The 22,315-nt window shown below is 41.0% G+C and overlaps 1 protein-coding gene across 1 annotated transcript; it reads right to left on the bottom strand.

The window, feature by feature from the left end:
* Positions 1–2,407: 2,407 nt before the first annotated feature.
* atp6v1h (ATPase H+ transporting V1 subunit H) lies at positions 2,408–22,185 on the bottom strand. The gene is made up of 14 exons (XM_076097831.1): positions 22,125–22,185; positions 21,162–21,327; positions 20,130–20,229; positions 19,420–19,509; positions 19,015–19,128; positions 17,419–17,523; positions 16,286–16,345; positions 15,225–15,322; positions 13,909–14,101; positions 9,704–9,882; positions 9,144–9,269; positions 8,581–8,682; positions 7,816–7,929; positions 2,408–2,812 (listed from the first exon to the last, which is right to left on the bottom strand). The coding sequence occupies exons 2-14, from the start codon at positions 21,263–21,265 to the stop codon at positions 2,743–2,745; spliced, it is 1,455 nt and encodes a 484-aa protein (XP_075953946.1). The 5' UTR covers positions 21,266–21,327; positions 22,125–22,185; the 3' UTR covers positions 2,408–2,742.
* Positions 22,186–22,315: the final 130 nt, after the last annotated feature.

Below are 22,315 nucleotides of genomic sequence, written 5' to 3'. Positions count from 1 at the left end.
CCTGGAAATATTGAATATTAAAAGTGTGACGTTTTGGAAAAATATAACAAGGTTCTTGCATTCAATATCACTTTGATACGTTTATTTGTGATTTCATTGGGCAATATTGCCTTTCCTTTCAAATTGGATGGTAAAGAGGAGACAGAAGTGATTCCATTGGGCCACCAGGACATGCAACTGTCAAATACCAACACATTGTCACAACACTCTGAGGTGTGCTATGCTAGTAGCGGCTAATTTAGCCTCGAGCCGCTAGCTCAAAGCAGAGATGAGGAGAGGAATGCACACATTTTTTTTGTAGTTTTTATTGTAGTCTTCAGACCCAACCAGTGACAACACTTGAGGCAGTTTATCCTACTAAGCACAGCCCCCCATGTAGCGACAAAAGGCTACACTGGGGAACCTTTGTCACATACGCAGTAGTAGCCTACTACCCAAGACCTGTAAACACATGCGAGTTCCCCTTTAACAACCCGTAAAATACACGATACAATATATGTTAAATACCTTTTGAAAAACATATGAAATGAAATTCAATGATTGTGGGATTGTTAGGTGAGTTATTTCAAACAAAGTGAATACTAGGGGTAAGAATTATTACACTCATCGCCTTCCTCACAAATGGTAAATTACATTTATGTAAAGCCTTTCTAGTCTTCCAATCGCTCGAAGCGCTGCACACTACATGTCAACATTCACCCATTCATACACACAATCACACACCAATGACACAGCCATCGGGAGCTATTTGGGGTTCAGTATTTGGCCTAAGGTCACTTTGTTAAAACTTTATTGTTATTCAGGTTTTTTTTTTGAGAGAAAATTTAAATAAAGAATTCAGTAGGTAGAAAAAACAAAACAAAAAAACAGCTTTCGGAGTGTTTTCTTAGTTATATTCCAAACTCAGACTCAGCCCCTTAATCACAACCTATTGTAGAAGTCAAAGCACATTCAAACAGCGGCCTCTTCCCCTACGGGAAGAACCTGTTTCTATGTGAACGTTACAACTGATTGTTGCAACTACCGGGTGTGCCGAGTGAAGTGAAATAGTGAAACGCAATTTAAAATGTTCTGATGGGAGCACACTGCAACTGACAGCGGCATTTGAAACCTAATTTACTGCTAAATATATTTACAACTTAGTTTTCTTTTGAGAGCCACTCGTCCACAACAGATGGTTTATCGTGTTGTTTAGGGGAGACTGTAGATAGAAGTGAATATTATTTCAAGGACTAAAGCTTTTGGCCTTTTCTGTGTGACGGTATGTGGAGTGTTTCCTGCAAGATACAACTTTTCATAAAGAATTGATTCTGTCACCTTAAATGGTCGACAGGAAGCTTTTGCATGTTTACTGGACAACAATTCCATATCTTCTCAACATTAAATTCTTTTTTGGATTCAGAGAATACTTTTCAGGAGACTGGGAGGAGTTATCTGCTTCTCTGCAATCATCATTGGACCAAGATGGCAGCGGCGATTGGACTCCGGGGCTGAGGGAAGCCTGGAGAGACTCATCTTCAGGACTCGGTGAGAGTGTTTGGAAAGGTTGAAGCTGCACACAGATGCAACTATTGATTATCTTCATCATTTTAAAATGCCAGAAAATGGCCATCATAATTTCCCAAAGCAAAATCTTTAAATGTCTCATCTTTGTCCAAAAACCCAAAGTTATTTACTTCACAATCGTAAAAGACTAAGTAAACATACAAATGTTCCCATTAGAGAAGCTGGAACCTTTAAAAAAAACAACTAGTAATTCATATTGTTGTCGATCAATTTTTCCTTCAAATCGATTAATTATCCCTCAAAATAATGAAGTCCAGCACAACACCAGCTTTAACGAGGACTTAAATAATAAACATGTTAATGTCACCAACAACTCAATATTATACTTTGTAAGGCAGTGCTGTTGTATTGGATTGCATTGGACAGCACAGGTGCACCTAATAAAGGATAAAATGATGGAAGCACACAGATTTGAACTTAAAAGTAATGCTTTGGTACATCTAACGGGAGATAGGCTGTTATCTTTTTTGCTGGTTTTACAGTACTACTACTACTACTACTACTACTACTACCACTTTCAAAATAAAAATATACAACCTTTTCACGTCACAACAGAGCACCGACATGTGAAGTGTAAATACTTTCTTTTTTCACAAGAGATTTTGACGCCGCACTACCGCCGCACTTTGAAGGATGAACAGAAGGTTAAATCCAACTTGAGACTCCAGGCAGTGACAACAAAACACTTGAAAATAAAAATAAAAATCTTGTTATTCAGCTTCAAGTCTTCACTTGTGCTGCTTCCACTATTTGAGAGCCAATCGAATATGATAAGAAAACTCAATAACCGTATCAAGTTAATCTCAGTTAATCAGCAGGTGCAATAATGCAGCACACAGGATCACCATAGATAAGCATCTTTATTGGGGTACATACAATGTTTTACAGGTAAGACTTAAATAAGTTGCAGTTTTGTACATTATCACAGACGTAAAGTGCGACTTCAATCACCACACATCACTTCGCTGAGAGGGCACGACACGGAGCACGACAGTCAAATCAAGTAACATCGAGGATCATTCGGGGTGCGGATGGAAGGAGGAAGCCACACTGTTGGATTCTTCAAGTCATTACACAAAATGAACAGCTGATTATTCAAATGGCAAAGAACAACGTACGTACGGGAAACACTCATCCACGCAGCAATGCACAAACACACACGTGCACAGGAACAGTTCAGCTGCGGGCGGCCACGGCCGGAGCTTGCTGCTGATCGGAGGACTGGAGTTGCCTCCCCAGGTACTCCCTGTGGAAGAAAGGGCAACGAGTTACACCTCAGCACTCCAAACCCACTAAACGCTGATTTAGATGGATGTGAATACCGATCCACCTGGTGGCATTCAATACACATTTAAAAAGGGAAAAGTTCGACATTTTGAGAAACACTTATTCGCTTTGTTGCAAAGAGTGAGATGAGAAGACTGATAGGAGCTACAGCCGGCAACTAGCAATTAGCTTAGCTTAGCATAAAGACTGGAAGCAGGGGGAAACGGCTAGCATGGCTCTGTTCAAAGGAAACAATACCCGCATACAGTTTAACATGTTACAGCTGGTTTCATTGGTACAAAAACAACTTGTGGTTATTCTGTGCAAAACGCAGGACTATTTTCATTATCCATTAATAACTCTTGACTAATCGGTCTATATAATGAGGTCATGCCTGTCACAATTAACCTGAGCCCAAGGTGGGTTCTCCGAATTGTTGGGTTTTGTCTGACTGCCCAGAACCCAAAGATATTCAGCGTACTGTTATATATTACAGTGAAAAGCAGAAAATCCTCTCACTTGAGAAGCAGGGAACAGAATATTTGGGTAATCAAACTAGTTGCTGGTTAGTTTTCTGCCAATTGACCAACAGATTAATTGATTCAAACTTTGTGTCAGAATAAGGGATTAGTCGACTAGTCGGTTAAACTTATTATTTTATGAATCAACGAAGTGGGCACAGGGGACATATCGATTTCAGCGGCATTTAAAATACTATTTGGTTATTGAAAAATGTGAATAACGATTTTAAATGGCTCTCATAATATACACAATCTTTTTTGGGGGAATGTTTAACCTTATAGATTAAAATGTGCTCCGTTTTGACCGATTCTAATTGTTTTCTTACTTTTAGTGGACTAGTCTAAGTTTAAACTGTTTAAAAGTCAGAGAAATTAGTCCTCCCGAGTCGGACTATTTCTTGGCTGAGTGATTTCCTGGGAATCTCGCGGTGCGGACGATACTTTAGTTCAGATTAACCAGTGAGTGATCAGTGAGCTTTAGAGTTCAGCTTCATATTGAACAGACAGTTCTTCAATATCCTTTAATGTCATCGTAAGAGACCGTTTTAACTGACTCTCTCATTTTGAGAATGCGAGCTTCTGACCCAGACGTGGTGTAAATGTTCTACTCAGTGTTTCGACAGGTCACACTTCTCCTTCAGGCTTCTTCTTGGCGGTAACATTTATGTGATAGAGGATACGATATAATGGCCCTCACCTTGCTGCTAACAGAAATATCAACTGTCTCTCACAAATGTACAGATGGAAAAGGCTGGCAAATACATTCTGATGATGGAAGTTATGTTCCTTAAATTATGCTGCTTAAAAACTAAACTGTTGTGATAAACACCGGACTACATTTTCATCTGCAGAGCAACAAACTGGTTGGATTTCTTTTTTTTTAGACCTCTCCTACTTCTATTTTAAAAACAGCCTCTCTGATTCATAGAGGTTTTACTTTTCCGCATGTTTCCATTTGTCAGAATTCCGCTCAAAGCTTTTAATGCCTCCTGTTTCATCTAATTGTTGAGCAGCAGGTAAACAGTGTTTTCAAAGGCAAAAGGTCTTCATCTTCACGCGAGGGTTTCACTGATTAGAATGCAGTTAATTAAAGACACAACAGGTTTAAATCACAACAGGTTCTAAGCCTCTAACATTCATACAACCATCATATATTTTCTGTAAGAACTGACTCAGGATTTCAGCTTTTTAAGAGGACAAATCGAACATACAGATCTACACACTGTCATGAAGTTATCAGGGACGACCTTTGGCTGGTCTGCGCGTAGCAGCGAGATGTTGATTCAGAACACCAACAGGGAGTTAATAAAGGCAGATGGCAATAATTGGACGGGTGAGCCAGAGTTATGGAGGCTGAGCTCATACTACAGCTGCTGTATGAATTAATACCTACACAGCAAAGCCAGGCGTGGAAATACACGGCAAACACGGCAAGATATTAGTTAGCCTTAAATCAAAGGCTGTAAAAGGAAATACCGAAACTTTGTTAACCTTAATAACAGCCAAGGTCTCTCCTCTGTAAACACCGACTTGCCATTAAGACGGATACGAGTCATTCTTCTCAAGTGCAAAACTTATTCACCATCAGCTGGCTCTTTGTGCTGAACGCTGTTGAAATAATCAGGTTTAAAGTGGCTTCACTGTAAGACATAATTACTTGAAAGGTTTCATGTCCAGCGCAGACAATACTGAGATTTGACTATTTCATCAAATGTTTCATAATTTCTTGCTGTGTTTTTGTGAAGCGCCCTTATGAAGGAGTCTTATTTAGGATGTGAAAAAAAGAAAAGAACAGTAGATTTACCAGATTATTGTCATCAAAATGACCTGAATACTGTTTTTTCCCCCATTTTCCGATTAGAAAAATGAACAAGTAGAGCACATTTTGCTCACAACTACAATGTTAAAATAAAAGAAACAAAGCTACCTGTAGAATGCAGCACATGTGATTGCTGGAGATCAACAGCACATTCTGCTGAGTGATACTTTCAGTAAAATGAGGACTGAAGGGAGGAATGACCTTTGAAAAGTCTCAACAAGGTCTCTTACAAGTTCCTCCAGCCCTCTCTGGCTTCTTAATGGGGTACGAGTGAGCTTGGACCGAAATCTGGGCGTCGTTAGCCAGTCTAATAATATGCACGATGAAGAGGTCCATGAAAACGATGGACTTGTGTAGAAAGGGCTGTGCTTCCGTCTGGACAGCGAGGACTGAGTGAAGCAACGATCGTATTCTACCACAACTTCAAGTTCCACAAACACACAACCTTTAAAAGCAGATAAATTAAGAGTCGATTCTCCATTCACACATTCATCTGTGCTGTTGTCATGACAGCAGGGCCTTCAGTCAGGAGGGACGAGGAGATCTTCTCGTGGAAACAACAGCGAGGCTGAAGCTGCTTTAAAAACATCGGCCATTTGTGGGAGAACGACACCTCACCTTTTCCCAGAAAGATATATATTTTCAGCTTCCGTAATTTCTTCATTCTGCGGCAGCATTCAGACACTACCCCCCCCCCCCCCCCCCCCTTCACATACTAGGTCCTGTCGATGTAAACAAACCAGCGGAGAAGCCGCCAACACGGTAACAGAGAAAACCGACCACGACAAAGCTCGACTATTTAATTAATCGTCTCTCTCGAAGCCATTACTTTGTTCCAACACATCGATCATTGTGCTGCTGCGTCAGTGCGGCTGAAGAGCTGCGTGTCAACGCATGAAGCTGAACTCAGAGGGAGAGGCGTGGGCGACTCCAGACGCACGAGGAGTAGAAGTTAAATAAAACACAAGAATAGAAGAGTGTCTTCAGATGTGATTTGCTGTTAAATGAACCACTGCTGCTTTGAGGGAGCAAGTGATCAGACGTCAAAATCAAATCAGCTATAAAGCGCCGGCTGAATCTTTCATCAGTTTTCCAATTCCTGCTTTTTATTTATACGAGATATTTCTATGCAGCACTCGGGTTCTTCTTCCATCCATTTTCACTCATTTTGATAACAATCTTTCAATTACTTTACTCCTGTATTGCAAATAAATCAAAACAGGAGATTTGATTTCTGGGATTCAAACATACGGCCAAATACTGTAGATATTTTCTAAAAACAGGAATCTGAACGCCTTTTCTCTTCCTGCAACGCTTATCTGTTTTTTTCAGCCTATTATAGATAAAATAAATATCTGTCTCACATTGGAAGCGGCGGTATTCAGGCTGAGGTCGGGACAATGCATCTTTAGATCGGAGGTCTGATGGCAGGAATCTGCTTCACAGTCACTGAAAACCTTTTGTGCTCCAGCGGTTAAATAAACTTCTGCCCACACGCCAGTGAACAGACGGTTTACACAGAACATTAAGGTCACTTAGATCGGAAAACAGCACTACACTGTGATAATAAACACAATACGTCCATCCACAGTTGCTCAGGGAGTAGAGTGTGTTTTAGATAGTGGCAGCAAAACAAACACATTTTCACTTTTTGGCTTGATGATCTTTAGGGTTTCCAAGCAATCCGGTAGACAGAAAACACACACAGAGATAATGGGCAGGTCGAGTCTTTGGGCTCCGAGAAAATGTGAGGAGCGGTGCCTCAACAGACGGATGCTGAAGAATAAATATATGGTTTTAGGAATCAAGATTCCTTAAATGTTGTTGTTAAAGAATTGAAGCTGAGCATACCGGCTGCTGGTTGTTGCTTCACATTTCCTGTACAGACATGAACATTGTATCGATCTTCTCACCTCACTCCAATGAGCGTATTTTCATTTTCTAAGACAAACACCTCCCACCAAGCATGAGCCCAGTGAGGGAACCGTTGCCAGTACAGAGGCAATCTTTAAACCGCAGCCTTAGTGACGAAGCTCTGCTCACACTTAACCATCAAGATGGACCAGCAAGCCACCGATTGATAACATCAAATCAAAACTGACTCACTGCTCCGCCTTGATGTGCGACGAACACAACAGCACAAAATAAATAGACAGATGTCTTCTATATTTACATTTATATACAGACTTTAACAGCTGAATACTGATGTAATAAACACGTATTTAAGTTTCTCAGGTCACTTTTAAAGGCCTTGACATGATCCACCCACCACACAGAGGATTTCATTCATTTTACTTGAGTAGCTTTTTTTTTTAGGACTGTGTGGACGAGTACAGACAGAGCTTGAGTGACATCTCTTTGAATCTCCTGCTGGCTTTGTTGGAACAAATTATAGTTTCATCAATCTTATCAGTACACAGTCCATTAACCTTGCATACTTCCCAGCATGTCTACGCCCAACTTCAACCGAAGCGGACGTCTAATTAGCCGAAAATAAATGAAAATACCTGTGAGGGTGTGCAGGGCCTTTAATCGTTTGTATGCACATGCAGGGGTTGTTATTGAATTTCAGAAAGCCTGGTTCAACTCGCTATAACAACATCCGAATGCATGGCATCAATGACGCTACGACTGTGTCCATACCAGTTGTGGACCATGAGCTTCTGCACAGCCAGCAGCGCGTTGTAACGGACGAGCTGGTCCTCGTGGTGCATGTGATTCATCACCAGCTGTTTTCCACCCAGCTGCTCAATCACCCTGAAAGAGGAGGAATGAGAGGAGGAATGAGAGGAGGCCTTTATCCACACACATAACGGGGGCTATTTTCATGTTCCAGGCCATTGGGTGGTCCAGCAGCAGGTAATTGAATCCAGCCTGACTGAAATGTTCTGAAGGATCACTGGCCTTATGAAAGGATATAGTGCTCTGACGAGGAAAGAAAGCCGACGTCATGACGGTTATAACACAGTAAATGGTGTGGCCAGAGAAAAGAAAAGTATGTTAAAGTACAGAAACACCGGTACTGTTACTTATCAACTAAGTAAAATGGGATACATTAACCCGTAGACCTGACTACAGGGTAATGACATTAATATGGGAGACAAGAAAAAAACATTGTTGATCCGTCAATCACACAGTGTCTTCAGGATAACAAACGTTGAGGGGAACATAAACAATACATGGTGATAAAGGAAGTGTGAAGAACGTCAATCTGACACAAACAGACACCAATCTCTCTTATTTCCTCGGTGCTTTGGTGAGCTTCACGTGTACAGACCAATCACTGTGTTCAGATATAAAGTATTTTCCTCTTTAAATGTCAGACGCATGCTGTCACAACGGGGTGCGTTCTACACATAGTGGATTCAAGCTTTGCTACGAATTGCTTTTCACAGAAACATGCCTCACCGTTTGCCTCGTGGGTAATGCCGCACATACTCTCCAACATCGTGAGCTGCCACTGCGATGACTTGAGGATCGTCGGACACCTCCAAGAGCCTCGTCAAGATCCTGTTCAAGAAAGGGAGACGAAATGAGGCAAAATGTATGATGAGAGGAGGTAAACCGGGGCTGGAGCACAGCCGAGACTCTTCAAGTTGGGCCAGTTGATTTTGCCGCTTTAAAATAAAAGCTTTTAAATAACAGGAAACTATTATTGTTAGAAATTTACAGGAAAATGTGGTTAGCACCGAATAAATACAAGTCTACTAATGATGCAGGTGGGAAGAGCAAGCGTCAAAAATAGGAGAGTTCACAGGAAATGAAATGTGTTCTGATCTGGTGCATCCCATCACAAAGGTCAGTGACGACGAGACGATGAGTAGGTCAGGATTGGTACTGAATGTCAGTAGCCCAAACAGAGTGTGTGACTGGAATAACAACGAACGGAGACACACATTGATGTTCAGTCGCTTGTGATCTTTAGATTGTGGATGCTGTGGCCATGCGCTACAATCAACGCTTCATCTTACTTGAGCAGCTCGTAGTTCTTCTCATTCAGGCGGACGGCGTTCTCACGCCAGAACTTCTCAGACTTGTGCACAGGACTCCATTCCAAGCGGCCGGACTTGAGTTCAGAGCTGTACTCGTCAAATGAGCTGTTGATAAAAAAAATTTAAATAATTCATAGAACATTAAAACGGTTTTTTTCTTCCCCACCCCTAACAAGTTAAGAGGACAGTCCAGGGGTCACTTTTTATTTTTGAGCCCTCGGCAAAAATAGCTGATTTCTTTCAACCCATCTGTGGTAAAGCGCCGTGATGTGAGCGGTACAGCAAAACACTCACACATGAAAGCAACACAGCCCTCAAAGTAAACAGAAATATGTCTTAAAGAATAGAATCGCTTCATAAAGATTTACCAGATTCATGGACAGCACTACTAATGTCCTCTTCTTTGAAAGATCTGTTCCAAGCCTTTTCTTTTTGCAGAATATTACATACAATGTGTTTGCAATCTGCTCTCAGTAGCAGAACCACTCATGACTGAAAATGAATGGTTCATTGTTCATGAGATGGAAGCGACTGGGTACCTGAGATCCTGCACGCTCTCTCCCAGGCTCTCCAGCAGGAACTTGATGTCCTCGGTGATGTCCTCGTCGTCGTACTTCTGCTGTTCGAGGTTCTCGAGTTGCTTCAGCACTTTGCACTGAATCATGGCCAGAGCGTACTCCTGACGAGTCTCCTTCTCTCCCGACTTCTCCAGCAGATTCTGTCAAAAAGAACAACAGTGTGAGGAACAGATGTTGCACATTCATTACTCCGCTCATAACTGAGCCTTTGAGAGATGAGAGCATCTGAAAGAATACACCTATTCATAGCCAGTGTTTGAAGTAGAAGAAAAGAAACAAGTGCCAGCGCTGACCAATCACTCAATGAGCGAGAGTACATACAAAGGGCTACAACAATCTATTTATCAACTAGTTCAGCAACAGAAATAATCAACATTAATCAATTATTTATATTATGATATCTAAAGTATATTTTTGAGTTAAAAGAACCACTGAAACTGGAAAATATTTGAGATATTCGGAATGATAAAATCTGTGGACATGCATCTCTTTAACATATTGTGTGTGACAGCCATGAAGCAGCCAAATACACCAAAACTACATTCATGGGCATCAACAACAGAACACATTTGGGACAAGAAAAAAAAAAAAAAAAAAAAAAAAATAAAAAATAAATAAAATAAAATCTACCTTTACAATCAGATCACATAAAAAAAATGGAATTAAGATAGGCTCCTCCCCCAAAACTAACCCCCCTTTCGCCTACACTTCACTACTAATAACGTTATTCAAGTTATGAATTTCATAAAGCAGGATTCAATTCCAGGTGTCGTGAGTGAGCTGTGAAAGGGATAAATGCAGAGGTGCACTGCAAGAAGAAGACAATGTGAAAGTATCATAAAAGCCAATTCTGTGACAAAATATCTGGACAAAGAAACTCGGTCTGCTGTAACGGAGAAAATGTTCCGCTAGTGACATTTTGGAGTGACTCCAAAGAAAAGTGGCTGATTACTACCCTAAGCCGCTATCGGGAGCAGATCCACAGCCAACTACAAAGATTATTTTTGCAAAAACATCCCTCTCAAATGGAGCAAATAGGCAAAGTACAGCAAATGATTAGAGCCTTTGAAGGTATTGAGCTAAAGTAATTGTTGTTCAGCAGCACAATTGAATATGTTTTTCAAAAAACTTTTTATTTCCAGAGTAGAGTTAAGGCGAACACATCACAAACACAGCAGTGCTGCTTTTGACGATGTGTTCAAGGACTCCCAGATGGTCCGGTTCATTTAAGTAACATTGCTCGTCCCATGTGGTGAGCAGAATAATTTACATAATGAGGGCATTTGGGGAAAACAAGCAACATGGAATATTTTTGTAAAATAATTTAGGAAAAAAAAGACATTTTCTATTACATCTGACAATCCCAACTTCCTCAAAATCAGCATAATGACACATTATTCGGAGCCCCAACCAAAACAATTTGTTTCTTTGTGAGGAGCAATGTTTTTCGGAGCTCTCCTCACTCTACGATGAAACCCCCTCAAGAAAACCCACTGAACGTCGAGACGTCTTAGAGTCTCCCTTCACTGCCCGCCATAGTTTTTAAATTAGCTGTAATAAAGCAGTCAAACCAAACTGCAAACTTCTATTAAACTTCCCCAATTAAAAGCCGAGCCCCTTTTCTTTTATGGGCGCATTCACAAACACTTGATGTGACAGCTCTGCTGGCGTGAGCGGTGTGATGAATGAGCTTTGGGGAAAAAGAAATTCAAAGCAGGAACACATGGAGTCTTTTGAGGCAAACATAATACTGTACAGATATTCCCTGAAATTTGGTCTCAAAACAACTTCTTTCAGTAAACAAAAGACACGACAAAGGTAGTCCGTCAGGAACACAGATGTCTGTTTACCGTGGTTACAATGACACTGGAATACTGACTGAAACGGGCTGACGGAGAAACACAAGCAACCTTAATACCTTCTTTAAAGTTGGGTTTGAAAATCAACTACAACTTTCCTCCACTAGTGTATAAGCTCATGTTTCAATCACGTAATCAAAGGCGTTTACCACACCATTGTGCTGGGAGCAAGGTCGCTGAGGCTGTCTGCAGTTGCATAGAGCTAGAACATCACCGAGGCTTTTCATTTTAAAATATACATTTCTTCAACGCTGTGATTCGTTGACTCGACTAGACTATTTAGTTTGACGTTCAATAGACCGTTTTAGTGCTGAAGTAATTAGAACGTCACAGTGTTAGCTGGAGGCAAACAAGAATCCCCTCACAGTAGGAGGCCACATCACCTACGTCATCTTGCTGTGTTGTTGGGTGCCAGAATCAAAGGAGTAAGCTCTAACTACATTTTACTGCATCCCAGCGAGCATTGCCAGTCAAAAACCAAACAAATCAATCTAAGCCAACTATGGTTAAAGACGATCAGAGGAAAGGATTGGACTGAGACCATCATCAGAAATGCGTGTTTTTGCAGGGGCTCTAGGCAGCAGCCAAAGTGGCATACGGGACCAGTTTGGAACATTTCTGGTGCTCACATTCATGCGAGTGCATGATGATCATCATCATTGGAGCCCCCCAACGGAGCTGAGACATCAGCCTCTGTCTTCTATTCCATCCCCGCCTCCAAAGTCTCCTTGACAAGCTGAGTGTCGAGTTGCCGAGTTGCAAGCGCACAGGGACGGTTCCAGCTCGTGACAACCACCGTGCTCGCAGGACTGCTTTTTGTGCACGTGGAGCACAAACGCTCCCTCCTGATGATGCTTTACCGCTCGCTCTGTGCACTCGTATCACGTTCGGGCGCCTGGTTTGTTTGTGCGCGGGATGACACCGACTAAACATCGTGAGCACGTACGTATCGGTGCACAGAGCGTGATGCGCGCGTATGGCGGAAAACGTAACTAAACGATCGGTTTTCCGTGTTCCAAAAAAGGAAGCTGTCTACAGCTGAATATTTTAAAATGCAAAACGAGGAGAGAGAAGAGGAGGCTGGTGGGAAGTGAGAGACAACAAGAGGTTCTGACTCACCGGTGATTAAAGTGCAGCACGGAGAGGCCGACTGAGCCAGTGAACATCGATTAATACTGCGATTAATGGGTGGAAGAAGCAGTAAGATCTTTTACTTAAGTAAAAGTACTAACACCACATATTTAAAAATGAAGTCAAATGGAGGCTCGTTAGAATATGCCGCCCATCATCTGAGTATTTCCACCTCGAGCTTGAGAGCTACATTTGCAAAGGTGAACCATATTTTTCTTGAAAGCCAATCAGTATTGGGAACCAAGCAATCATTTCTAAATTCTATATATATATTGAGCCCTCTGAAGACCTGGACATTATCACATTGATTTTCAATTTAATTCCCAGATGTTCCAGACATGCGTTGGTGTCCTGTCAGACTCACTAAGTTCCTCTAGTATAATAAGCACCACGGCATGTGAATAAATGGAGCCTCTGCCGTCGATTTAATTTCATCAGGGTAGACTATGGGGAATTCATAACCGGTCACAAACACAAACCAAGTCCAGAAAGCAGCTCTTAATAGTACATTAAATATTCAGTGGCTGTGTTGAGCAATCGCAGCAGGTAGATGAAAGGGCAGCATAATCATAAATAGTTTTTATGCATCTTTTATGGGCTTTGTTGTTTTATAGGTTGCCTCATCTGTTGTATAAGAGTTGTCACTTCAGTTCGCTCTTGTTGAGCCTAATTTAAATGCAAATGTTGTTGAAAAATGCACACGGACTGTCCTATATCAATATAAAAGCGATTGAATGACACTATGACCGAAAAATATTTCATAGCTCCAGGTTTTTCCAAAAATGAAAGGACTGTGAGACCAGCAGTTTCCAAACTTTCATGACGCCCCTTCATGTGACCTCCTTTGCAGTGACAGATATTTCCATCAGTTGCTCTGACAGGCGCGTTGTCTGACAAATGTCTACCTGGAAAACACGTGTGCTGGAAAGTGTGTTGTGTTACTATTAACCTAGCTTCTGCCTAATTGCAGATTTTACAGGGTTCACCTGGTGATTCCAATGATGTTTAATGCTTATTTCATCAGTTTGATACTATGGAAAATGCAATAGTAAATGTAGCTAATTTAAATAAATCTTGCAAAAGATATGAGACAGAATTCAGGCAGCGTGGTCATTTTCAGTGAAAAGTGGCATTGCAGAGATACAGTGGCATTGCAGTGAAAAATTCTCCTCGTACCCTGAAGGCAGCCAGAATGATGCGAGTGACCTTCTCCTTGACAGACTCCTGGAGGATGTCGGACAGGGCCGGCACTACGTTGTAGCGTCTCAACTGCTCACAGAGCTGAGGACTGAAGGCCAGGAGCCAAACACAGAAGACCATCTGGTACTGGAGCTGGAAGCCACACTTGTTGCTCAGCACTGCTGTGATGCTGAAACAGAAAACACAAGATAAATTCATTAAAACCTAAAAGTGGAAAAAAGAACAACCTAAGTGCTGGTAAAATGAATCCTCACTGCATCTACCGTATGTTTACCAATAGGTAGGCTCTCACAGCTGTGCGCCTGCATGGTGCTCATCCATTATCTCTGATGATTGCAGAGAATAACGGAAGAGTAGCTCAAAATACAGAGTACTAATGACTACAGCTACACAACGAGTCATGCATTTGAGAAGTAGCTGCTAAGTGCGGAGATGCGGCGCTCGTAAATGTACAAAATCAAAACAAAACAAAATTTAACAGTACAGCTGGTTTTACAATGCTGTATCAAGAAGAATTGGCCAAGTGAAAGATTTATTAACAATATGTACGATGAAAAATTGGGAATTTTGAGCCTTTTGCGTTGTTCTTTTTGTAGCTGCACAATGTGCTGCAGCGAGTATGTGGTATGACCCTATCGATTGGCATCTCAGACTTTCTTTGAGCCATGCTTGGGTTCAGCTTGGGTGGAAAAAAATATTTCTAGTTGTACGTAGATTTTTCCATCTACATCTCAACAATGTGACACACACATATTTGACTGAAAGTGTGGCCTTTCAAGATTTAATACAAATTGATTTGTGTTGGTAGGCTTAAGAGTCACAAAGGGTCAATATGTGTGACACATCAGAGCCAAAGAGAGAGCTCAGGCCATCTCACTGGGCTCCCGGCACCCTTTACAAAGATAGTTTAATTGGCTTCCACCAGGACGGACATTCACCTCTCTGGAAATGGCACTAACAGGTACATGAGTTCTGTTATTCCAGCAGTAATTGGCTATTAGAAGAAATTGTAATCTGGCCTGTTACTAGCTATCGATCTCAGAGGGTGGTACTCTAGTTTCTGGCTTCTTCTTCTTCCTGCTTCCTTCCTATTTTTGTATTAATTATGGTTTTTGCTTATTGCTGTATTTCATTCTAAATTGCCGGCTGTCTGTAAGCAAACTTGCCGTCACTCTCTCTCTCTGAATTCTCACTGTCATCTCTCTACCGCCTTTATTAAAAAAAAATAATAATAAAAACTTTTGGAGACTGAAAATCTTAAGGGAACCCTGTTTTAGACACTTATCACTCACCAGTTGACTCCATCAGCCTCCACCCAGGCAAACCTGTACTCATTCACCCTCAGCATCAGCTGAAGGCACCCAGCCACACACTGGACGTACTGAGAGCTCTGCAAAGGAAAAGAGGCAAACATTTACTCAAACAGAAGCGGGAGCCTTAGCCGTGTAATCAGGAAAACAAACGCATGTTAGAAGGTTAAGTACAATCAGTGCAGTAGTTGACAAGCAGATACAGCACGTGGAAGAAGGCCAGACCCAAAAACTTGCATTACCGCCACCGATCAAACCTGAGGCATTGCACATGCAGTCAATAGCATCAACACATGCTAGATCACAGACCCAACAGTACAATACACAGCAATAGCAGGGGACAGTGCCCCATCACACCTGAGCAGAATCATGTAAATTGAGATTAGAGTGGAGGAAGCAGAGGAGAAACTAGATCGCATTAATCTGTTAATTAACAGAGGGCTGAAGAAAAGCAAGGAAGTCCGGCAAGAAGAGCAGGCAGCAGTGAAGACAGAAGAGCGGAGGAGTGACGGTTACCTGGCTGAAAATGCAGAAGAAAAGATGATGTTGAATAATTAGATAGCGCTCACGTCAATAGATTTCTGAGCACACTTCTCAGAACGATGGCGCTATGCTTGACAAAGTGAGTGGTATAAAATGGTAGGGTGCTGCTGCTGCTGTGCAAATTATATTCCAATTTCCCCTTGTTATCCTAATGTAGAGGAAATGCTGGTTGTCATGCACTTTCAGCACGAAGGAGAAGTAGCTCACTGCATGCAGTTTCTACAGTTAGAACCAATCAGTGGCAGCAAACACCATGCTGTCGAAATGGAGAATCCCCCTAAACCTGCTCTAACAGACGCAGGACTCCAACAATCTGCAGTTATTCATGAAAAACTGGAATGCAAAGAACAGGGTGGGAGAGATAAAGAAGGTAAAGAAAAAAAGCGAAAGTCCAGTGACAGCTGACAGACGCTAGCTTGCAAAAAACAAACCCCGTCACTTCCTGTTTGTTCTTTTTTGAAGCGCCAAGCTGACCAAGGACGCAGTTCACTCATACTCACTTCAGTGGGGGAAATAGTTCCTGCTCCTGAGCCTGTTTCTGGACCTGTACCATGTAGGTTCTAATGAGAGATAAACAAAACAAACAGGTGCACAAGGGTTCACAATTCCGTCGCTTTCAGCTAAGGTACAGTGGCGCTGGACTACACAGCATGAGCTGTAAGCATCGCCACCAGTGAAACTCAGTGACAGCGGATGCTCACCGGCTGTTGAGGAAAGAAATTAATAATAATAAAACATAATTTCAAGAAGCAGGTATAGTTTAAGAACATATTTTGCAAAGGCACAGAATGTTCAAAACAAAAGAGAGGATGACAAAAACATGCTTTTGGAACAGCTGACTATATCTGAACTGAAGGACACCTCCGGATGTTTTAGAAATACTTGGTGTGCAATGCAGAAGCACAAAAGGAAACTGTGAATCAATATTCAGGTGTTTCATCAGTCCACTCTTTGGTGCATACAGCTGCCGAATCAAACTGCTCAAACTCAACACGAATAAATGCATTAAACTCATTCAGACAAGGTTTTACAGAGATTATAATTAAGGGAACACTAATATGGCTGTTTGGATAAAATAATAAACACTTCGGAACAAGGTGAATGAATTCAACTTCATTAAAAAGAAGCCAATGTCTCTTGAAGGAATTAATAACCCATGACATGACAAATGTAATTAGTTAATATATTTCAGAGAGTATACTGTGTACACACACACACACACACACACACACACACACACACACAGACACATCATTTGATTCATGCTGCCAAGAAAACAAATCCCAGTGAATTAGACCTTTCAAACAGCACAACGATCATAATGAACTTCTAATTTTCAAAAGAGCATAAACTCCTCATCCAAAGAATTAAAATGCATTATTTATCTTGAAAATTAATGACTTTGAAAAGGTCGGTTGTTACTCACATAAATCAGACAGAAAATAAAATTTTAGAGTAACATTACAAAATGTGCATCAGGTCACATGGCAACATCGATGTCTCCGTTCCAAATGCAGCTTGACGTCTTGAAATCAATGACAAAAGCCACTGAAACCCCCTCAGTAGTCTAGATATGTAGAAAGACTTTTATACATCACAAGATGTTGAAGCAACACCACGCAGACGTACACACCTGTGAACTGAGTTGGCTTTTGATCCAGTTGAAGTAGTAGTTCAGATCACTTCCCTCCATCAGATCGCGGCTCCAGGCAGCCAGCTTAGCGATGATCCTCGCCGCCTAATAAAGGAAGGAGGACAAATTACATTATTATTGATGTGCATGAAAGTCTTTCAACAATAGAAATGTACAGCCAGGCCAGAATAAACTGCATATAGCTTATTTATGACTAAAATGGCAGCAATGGCAATCATATAAACTCAAGAATTAATTTTTGCTGTGAAAATATAAATACAGTAAATTATATTTTTCAGCAACAATAAATAAATAATTTGTTTTAGTATTAAGGTAAGAGCTAAAACAACTTCTTCCCATTACTGGCTATGGGATCATGTCTTCTATGGCGCATTAGAGTTGCCCGGTTCCAGACCTTTGACTTCCTCCTCTCTACACAATTCCAGTTGACTGATTTTTCTAGCATGAAACAGCAGTTTCTCATTAAAAAAAGCTATCGTCCAATGAGTGCAGCAGGGGGACTTATGATTAGCCAATAGGCGCCAGGGGCGGGACTAACGCCATTGTCAAGCTGTTGCGTATGTCTTTTCAATATCGGCCGACATCGTAGTTTGTTTTTTACTTTGCTCCGCTCCGCTCTCAAAACCAGTGGCTTTGCGTCAGTGTCAACTTGAATTGCTAGATGTTAGATGCAGGCGGATACTTGGGTCTCAAGTGGAGGCAATGTCAGACTGAAGATGGAAACAGAGTTGACAGTTCTGTCGGATCTGTCTTTTATTTAAAGTTCAGGTAGAGGGAGAAATCAAGAGAAGAGAATAGGCTGAAGGCTGAGCACATGGATATAACAAGCACTTCAATCTAAATTATATTGTCCTAAAACCCAGCCAAAAACCTGACTATAAAAGAAAATGTGATCTACAACCTCATCTAAGTGCAAAAATTACTGAAGCCACAACAACTATCTCATGAACAATGTTTGGTTTGTAAAGTGCTTCCTGTGCCCCGTGATGAGATCGTAACAAATTCTGTATCCAATTTCCTCCTTGTCAGGAGAAGATGTGTTAAAATATAGAGGCTCTAATTTAAAAACAAGAGTCAGCACGAGCGTTGGGTTGAGTTAAAGTGCTGTGTCGCAGACTTGGGGTCACATTATGCCCACCTGCTGGATGCCATCTGGCTGGCTTTCATAATTAAGCTGTGGGTGCCCTTTCATAGTACTCAGTTTATCATTGGGTGGTCATCCTGTATCTGAAAAAGGGTGGCAGGAAGAAATCATTACATTAATTGCCTGTTTTCGAGGAAAAGGGAGAAGGTTGCTTTGTGAGGAATTATTGATGCCTTCCTTCGATTAGAAGCAGAGGCAATAAATGTAATGGAATCCACCACCTTATCAGGGAAAATAAGATTTCCTAATATTCTATTCAGACTTCTCTGATGTTTGCTAGATGATGCATGTCAGAAACTAAAAATACCACAATGTGCTTATGTTTTAAGCATGGCCGGAGATGTTTCCCCACCTAATGTTGCAGGGGCAGCTTGGGTTGTGATAAGACTCTGAAAAACACTTGCTTGTAGTATTAAGAACTCTTCACTAACCATGTGGACAGTAAAAAGGTCCTGACGATTCAGCATTGGAAGGAAGTAGGACCAGGCAGTGTTCTTCGTCTTTTTGGCATAGTCAAAGAAGATGCTGACCCGCTGATGGTTCTCCTGAGACACAGATACATTAAGATTGTAGATGAGCTCTTACAGATTGTTCAGACTTAACCAGCAAAAAGCAATCAGCAACTGATTGACTGCATGGAACACAATCCTTCTATTCATTTTTTTATCTCAATAAAAATGGCATTACGGAATTGATTCCAAAATATGTCATGATGTAAAATCAGTGTTGATAAAGTCTGATATCGTCACCATTAAAAGGTGCAATCACTCATAAGGATATCACAATATCAGAAATGTATGACATTGCCCTAAACGTCAGTGGGTGTGTCTGTGTACCTGCAGAGTGTCATCAATCAGAGTCAGGATGTACTGGACTGTTTGCTCCTTGGAGATGTGGGCCATCAGGCTCAAGAAGGTCTTTGCACACTGAGAAAAAACAAACATACAAACAAAGTCAGAAAGACACAGAAAGACACAGCACCCATAGAACAATTGACAAATGGAACAAACTCTCTTTGCTTTTATTCTGCCCGACAGCTCTACTAACAGTCAAGAGAAGGACTTTGGTCAGCAAAATGCTTATGTTACAGCATAAGGGTGCTTTCAGATCAACAATAGCACTGTAGCAGGATAATGAAAGAATCTGCATTGGGGTGGGCATGTTAGAACTGGTTAAATAAAGTATTAATCAGGAAGTCTGGTGTAAAGGTGTTTAAAAATCCAAGACACTGCAGACGGTTTAAAGTCTTTTGAGGTAGAACTGTACAACTCTGAAACGTTGACAGGAAGAGAGCAACACATGTTGTCTTGTCTCAATACTTACATGGTCAATAAGCACAATGCCCAAAGGTAAACACTCCTTCCACTTGGTATGAACATTTAAACACATAAGCGCCAGCTCTGTGAGTCCAAAAGGACATAATGATGGAAGATGCCTTTTCTTTTTTGCTGCAATGCCATTATTTACCTTCTCTGTGCAACCGGTCTGCATAATTTGTATGGTTGTGAACTAAAGTTGAAAACTGAAAATAAATCTAAAGTAATACCTGTTGTCCTTCATTGGAAAGTATGACCTGTTTCTCCTCAGAGTTGGCCACCTCAAATTTCTTGATGAATTCACAGTCCTCTGCTGAGATCATCTGACTCCTGCAAGAGAATTCATGAAGCCACTGCCATTTTAGCACAATGCTACTACAATATGCACTAATGTATACTTATATACATTCTTGACTTTGAACAACAACAAGGCCGACAGTTGGTTGGCCTACAAAGACAGTTAATGATGATAATTAATCATGAGGCATTCAACACATTTCCTTTACCATTGCACCACTCCTCACTGGAGGACTGGGCTTTGCTTTGTCACTAGAATGCTACTTGTAATTGCAAGAGCAGCTTGCACAATAATGGCAATTAACCTGTAAATACCACATGTTCTAGTTAAGGCGAAACACACCATGGATGTTCCATGGAGGAAGGCAGATATAGTAAAACATGCGAGTACATCCAAACTAAATGAAACAAGGAATCAAGTCATTCCAGAAATGATAATGTGAGTCACAAGTCCAATCTGCAGGCTAAAAGAGGAAGTAGCACCCAAGACAGTGAATCACAACACAGGAACTACAGCTGCTTTAGGATTGACTCAATAGCTCTGCAATTATTACACTGATGTATTCAGAAAGATTGATGTACTGAGAGCTTATCTAAGAACAGTTTTTTGACTTTAATATGTGACTTTATATGTTAAATATGCAAATTATTCAGAAACATGTGCAGCTTATTTTCTAGCTTATGCCAAGTAGAGTACTGAAGCCTCTCAGTTTTATAAGAAGTAAATTTCCTGGAGCAGAAGAGGAATGTAAGGAAATGAGGTGGACGCAATATTAGACATCTTTCAATATAAATTAGTCAAGTACAACACCAGCACTATGACCTCAATAGTAAACATGAAGTAGAATTAAAACCTTTTGAACAGAAAGATTGAAAATGTATAAAATATGTTGAAGTTAAATTCATGACAGGTGTAGCTGATCAAGTGAATGTTTACATGATGTACTGCTGCAATGTGTACTCACTGCAGGTAGGACTGCCAGTTGACCTGATTGGCCCGCACCTCAGCTGCCTTTGCAGCTATGATGTTGGTGGGAACTGCAGCATCCACAGCCCCGCGGATATCCATCCTGTAATATATCCACTACAGTATATATATATATATATGTATGGAGGAAAATCCAACTCCACCTGGATGGAAACACCACAGTAAACATCAGCACAGTGAGTCAACATCAGCAGCAATGTTACAGGTGTTGGCCTGGTTAGATAATGCACATTAACCACTTATAGTCAACAACACATCACCGGATGCTGATAATCAAAAAAAGATAGTATGACAGTAAACTAGTTGGGTTAGCTAGCTGGCTGTTACAGAGCTGTAACCAGGAATAAAGATATTACATAGGAATAATTGAGCTAAACAAATTTGCCATTTAAACAGTGACAATTTCGACATATATCAGAAATATTAACCTTTCATTTTACCTTCCAAGTTCAACTAGCGTTAATTGACATCAGTTATCAAGCTAACAAACTGGCATACAGCCCAGCAGCTAACGTCAGTTAACAGTTAGGTTAGCTAGGTCATAGATAACTAACGCTAGCTTAACCCAATGTCACGACGTCTTTCCGACATTAAAAAACGGAGGTTGTATCTTGTGACATTAAACTATATTAAAAGGCCCGTAGCCAAATATAACGCATACCTTTAAAATTGCACAATTATGACGTTAACGAAGGCCCATAGGTAACGCAGTAAGCTAAGCATTAGCTAGCAAAATAAACTGATGATGCTAACCTAAGCTAGCTGCGCGAACATAGCTTCGCATCCATTCTGTCACCGTGTGAACATATGACAACCGTTACACGGGTGACGTCAATAACATCTACAATCTCAGAGTCCCAAAAATCTTATAGATAGGACATTTTTTTTTAAAGATTTCTGATAATTAATAACGGAGAAACATCTAGGTTGAGTTACTCACCCAGTTGCCTTGTGCGAACAGCTGACTGACTACAACACGGCGTCACAATCTATCATGTGACAGTCACGTGCTTTCTGACAGTCACATGCTCTCTGACAGTTCCGTGTATGAGTGGAGTTGGAGAAGAAGCACAGGTTTTTACTTTTAAGATCAGAAATACGTTACAACAGCATGTTTCCAATGACAAACAT

This window comes from Anarhichas minor, unplaced genomic scaffold (genome assembly GCF_050575085.1).
Source record: "Anarhichas minor isolate MPS153535 unplaced genomic scaffold, ASM5057508v1 ptg000024l, whole genome shotgun sequence".
In the NCBI taxonomy this organism is placed as follows: Eukaryota; Metazoa; Chordata; class Actinopteri; order Perciformes; family Anarhichadidae; genus Anarhichas; species Anarhichas minor.
This window is presented reverse-complemented; position numbering and strand designations above follow the sequence as displayed.

Bases quoted from the DNA above. Each gene is read 5' to 3' on its own strand.
- atp6v1h (XM_076097831.1), bottom strand. From the start codon at position 21,265: ATGGATATCCGCGGGGCTGTGGATGCTGCAGTTCCCACCAACATCATA. The intron at 20,230-21,161 runs GTGAGTACACAT...ATTCTCTTGCAG, and splicing joins AACTGGCAGTCCTACCTGCA to GAGTCAGATGATCTCAGCAG. The intron at 2,813-7,815 runs GTATGGACACAG...TTTCTTCCACAG, and splicing joins AAGCTCATGGTCCACAACTG to GGAGTACCTGGGGAGGCAAC.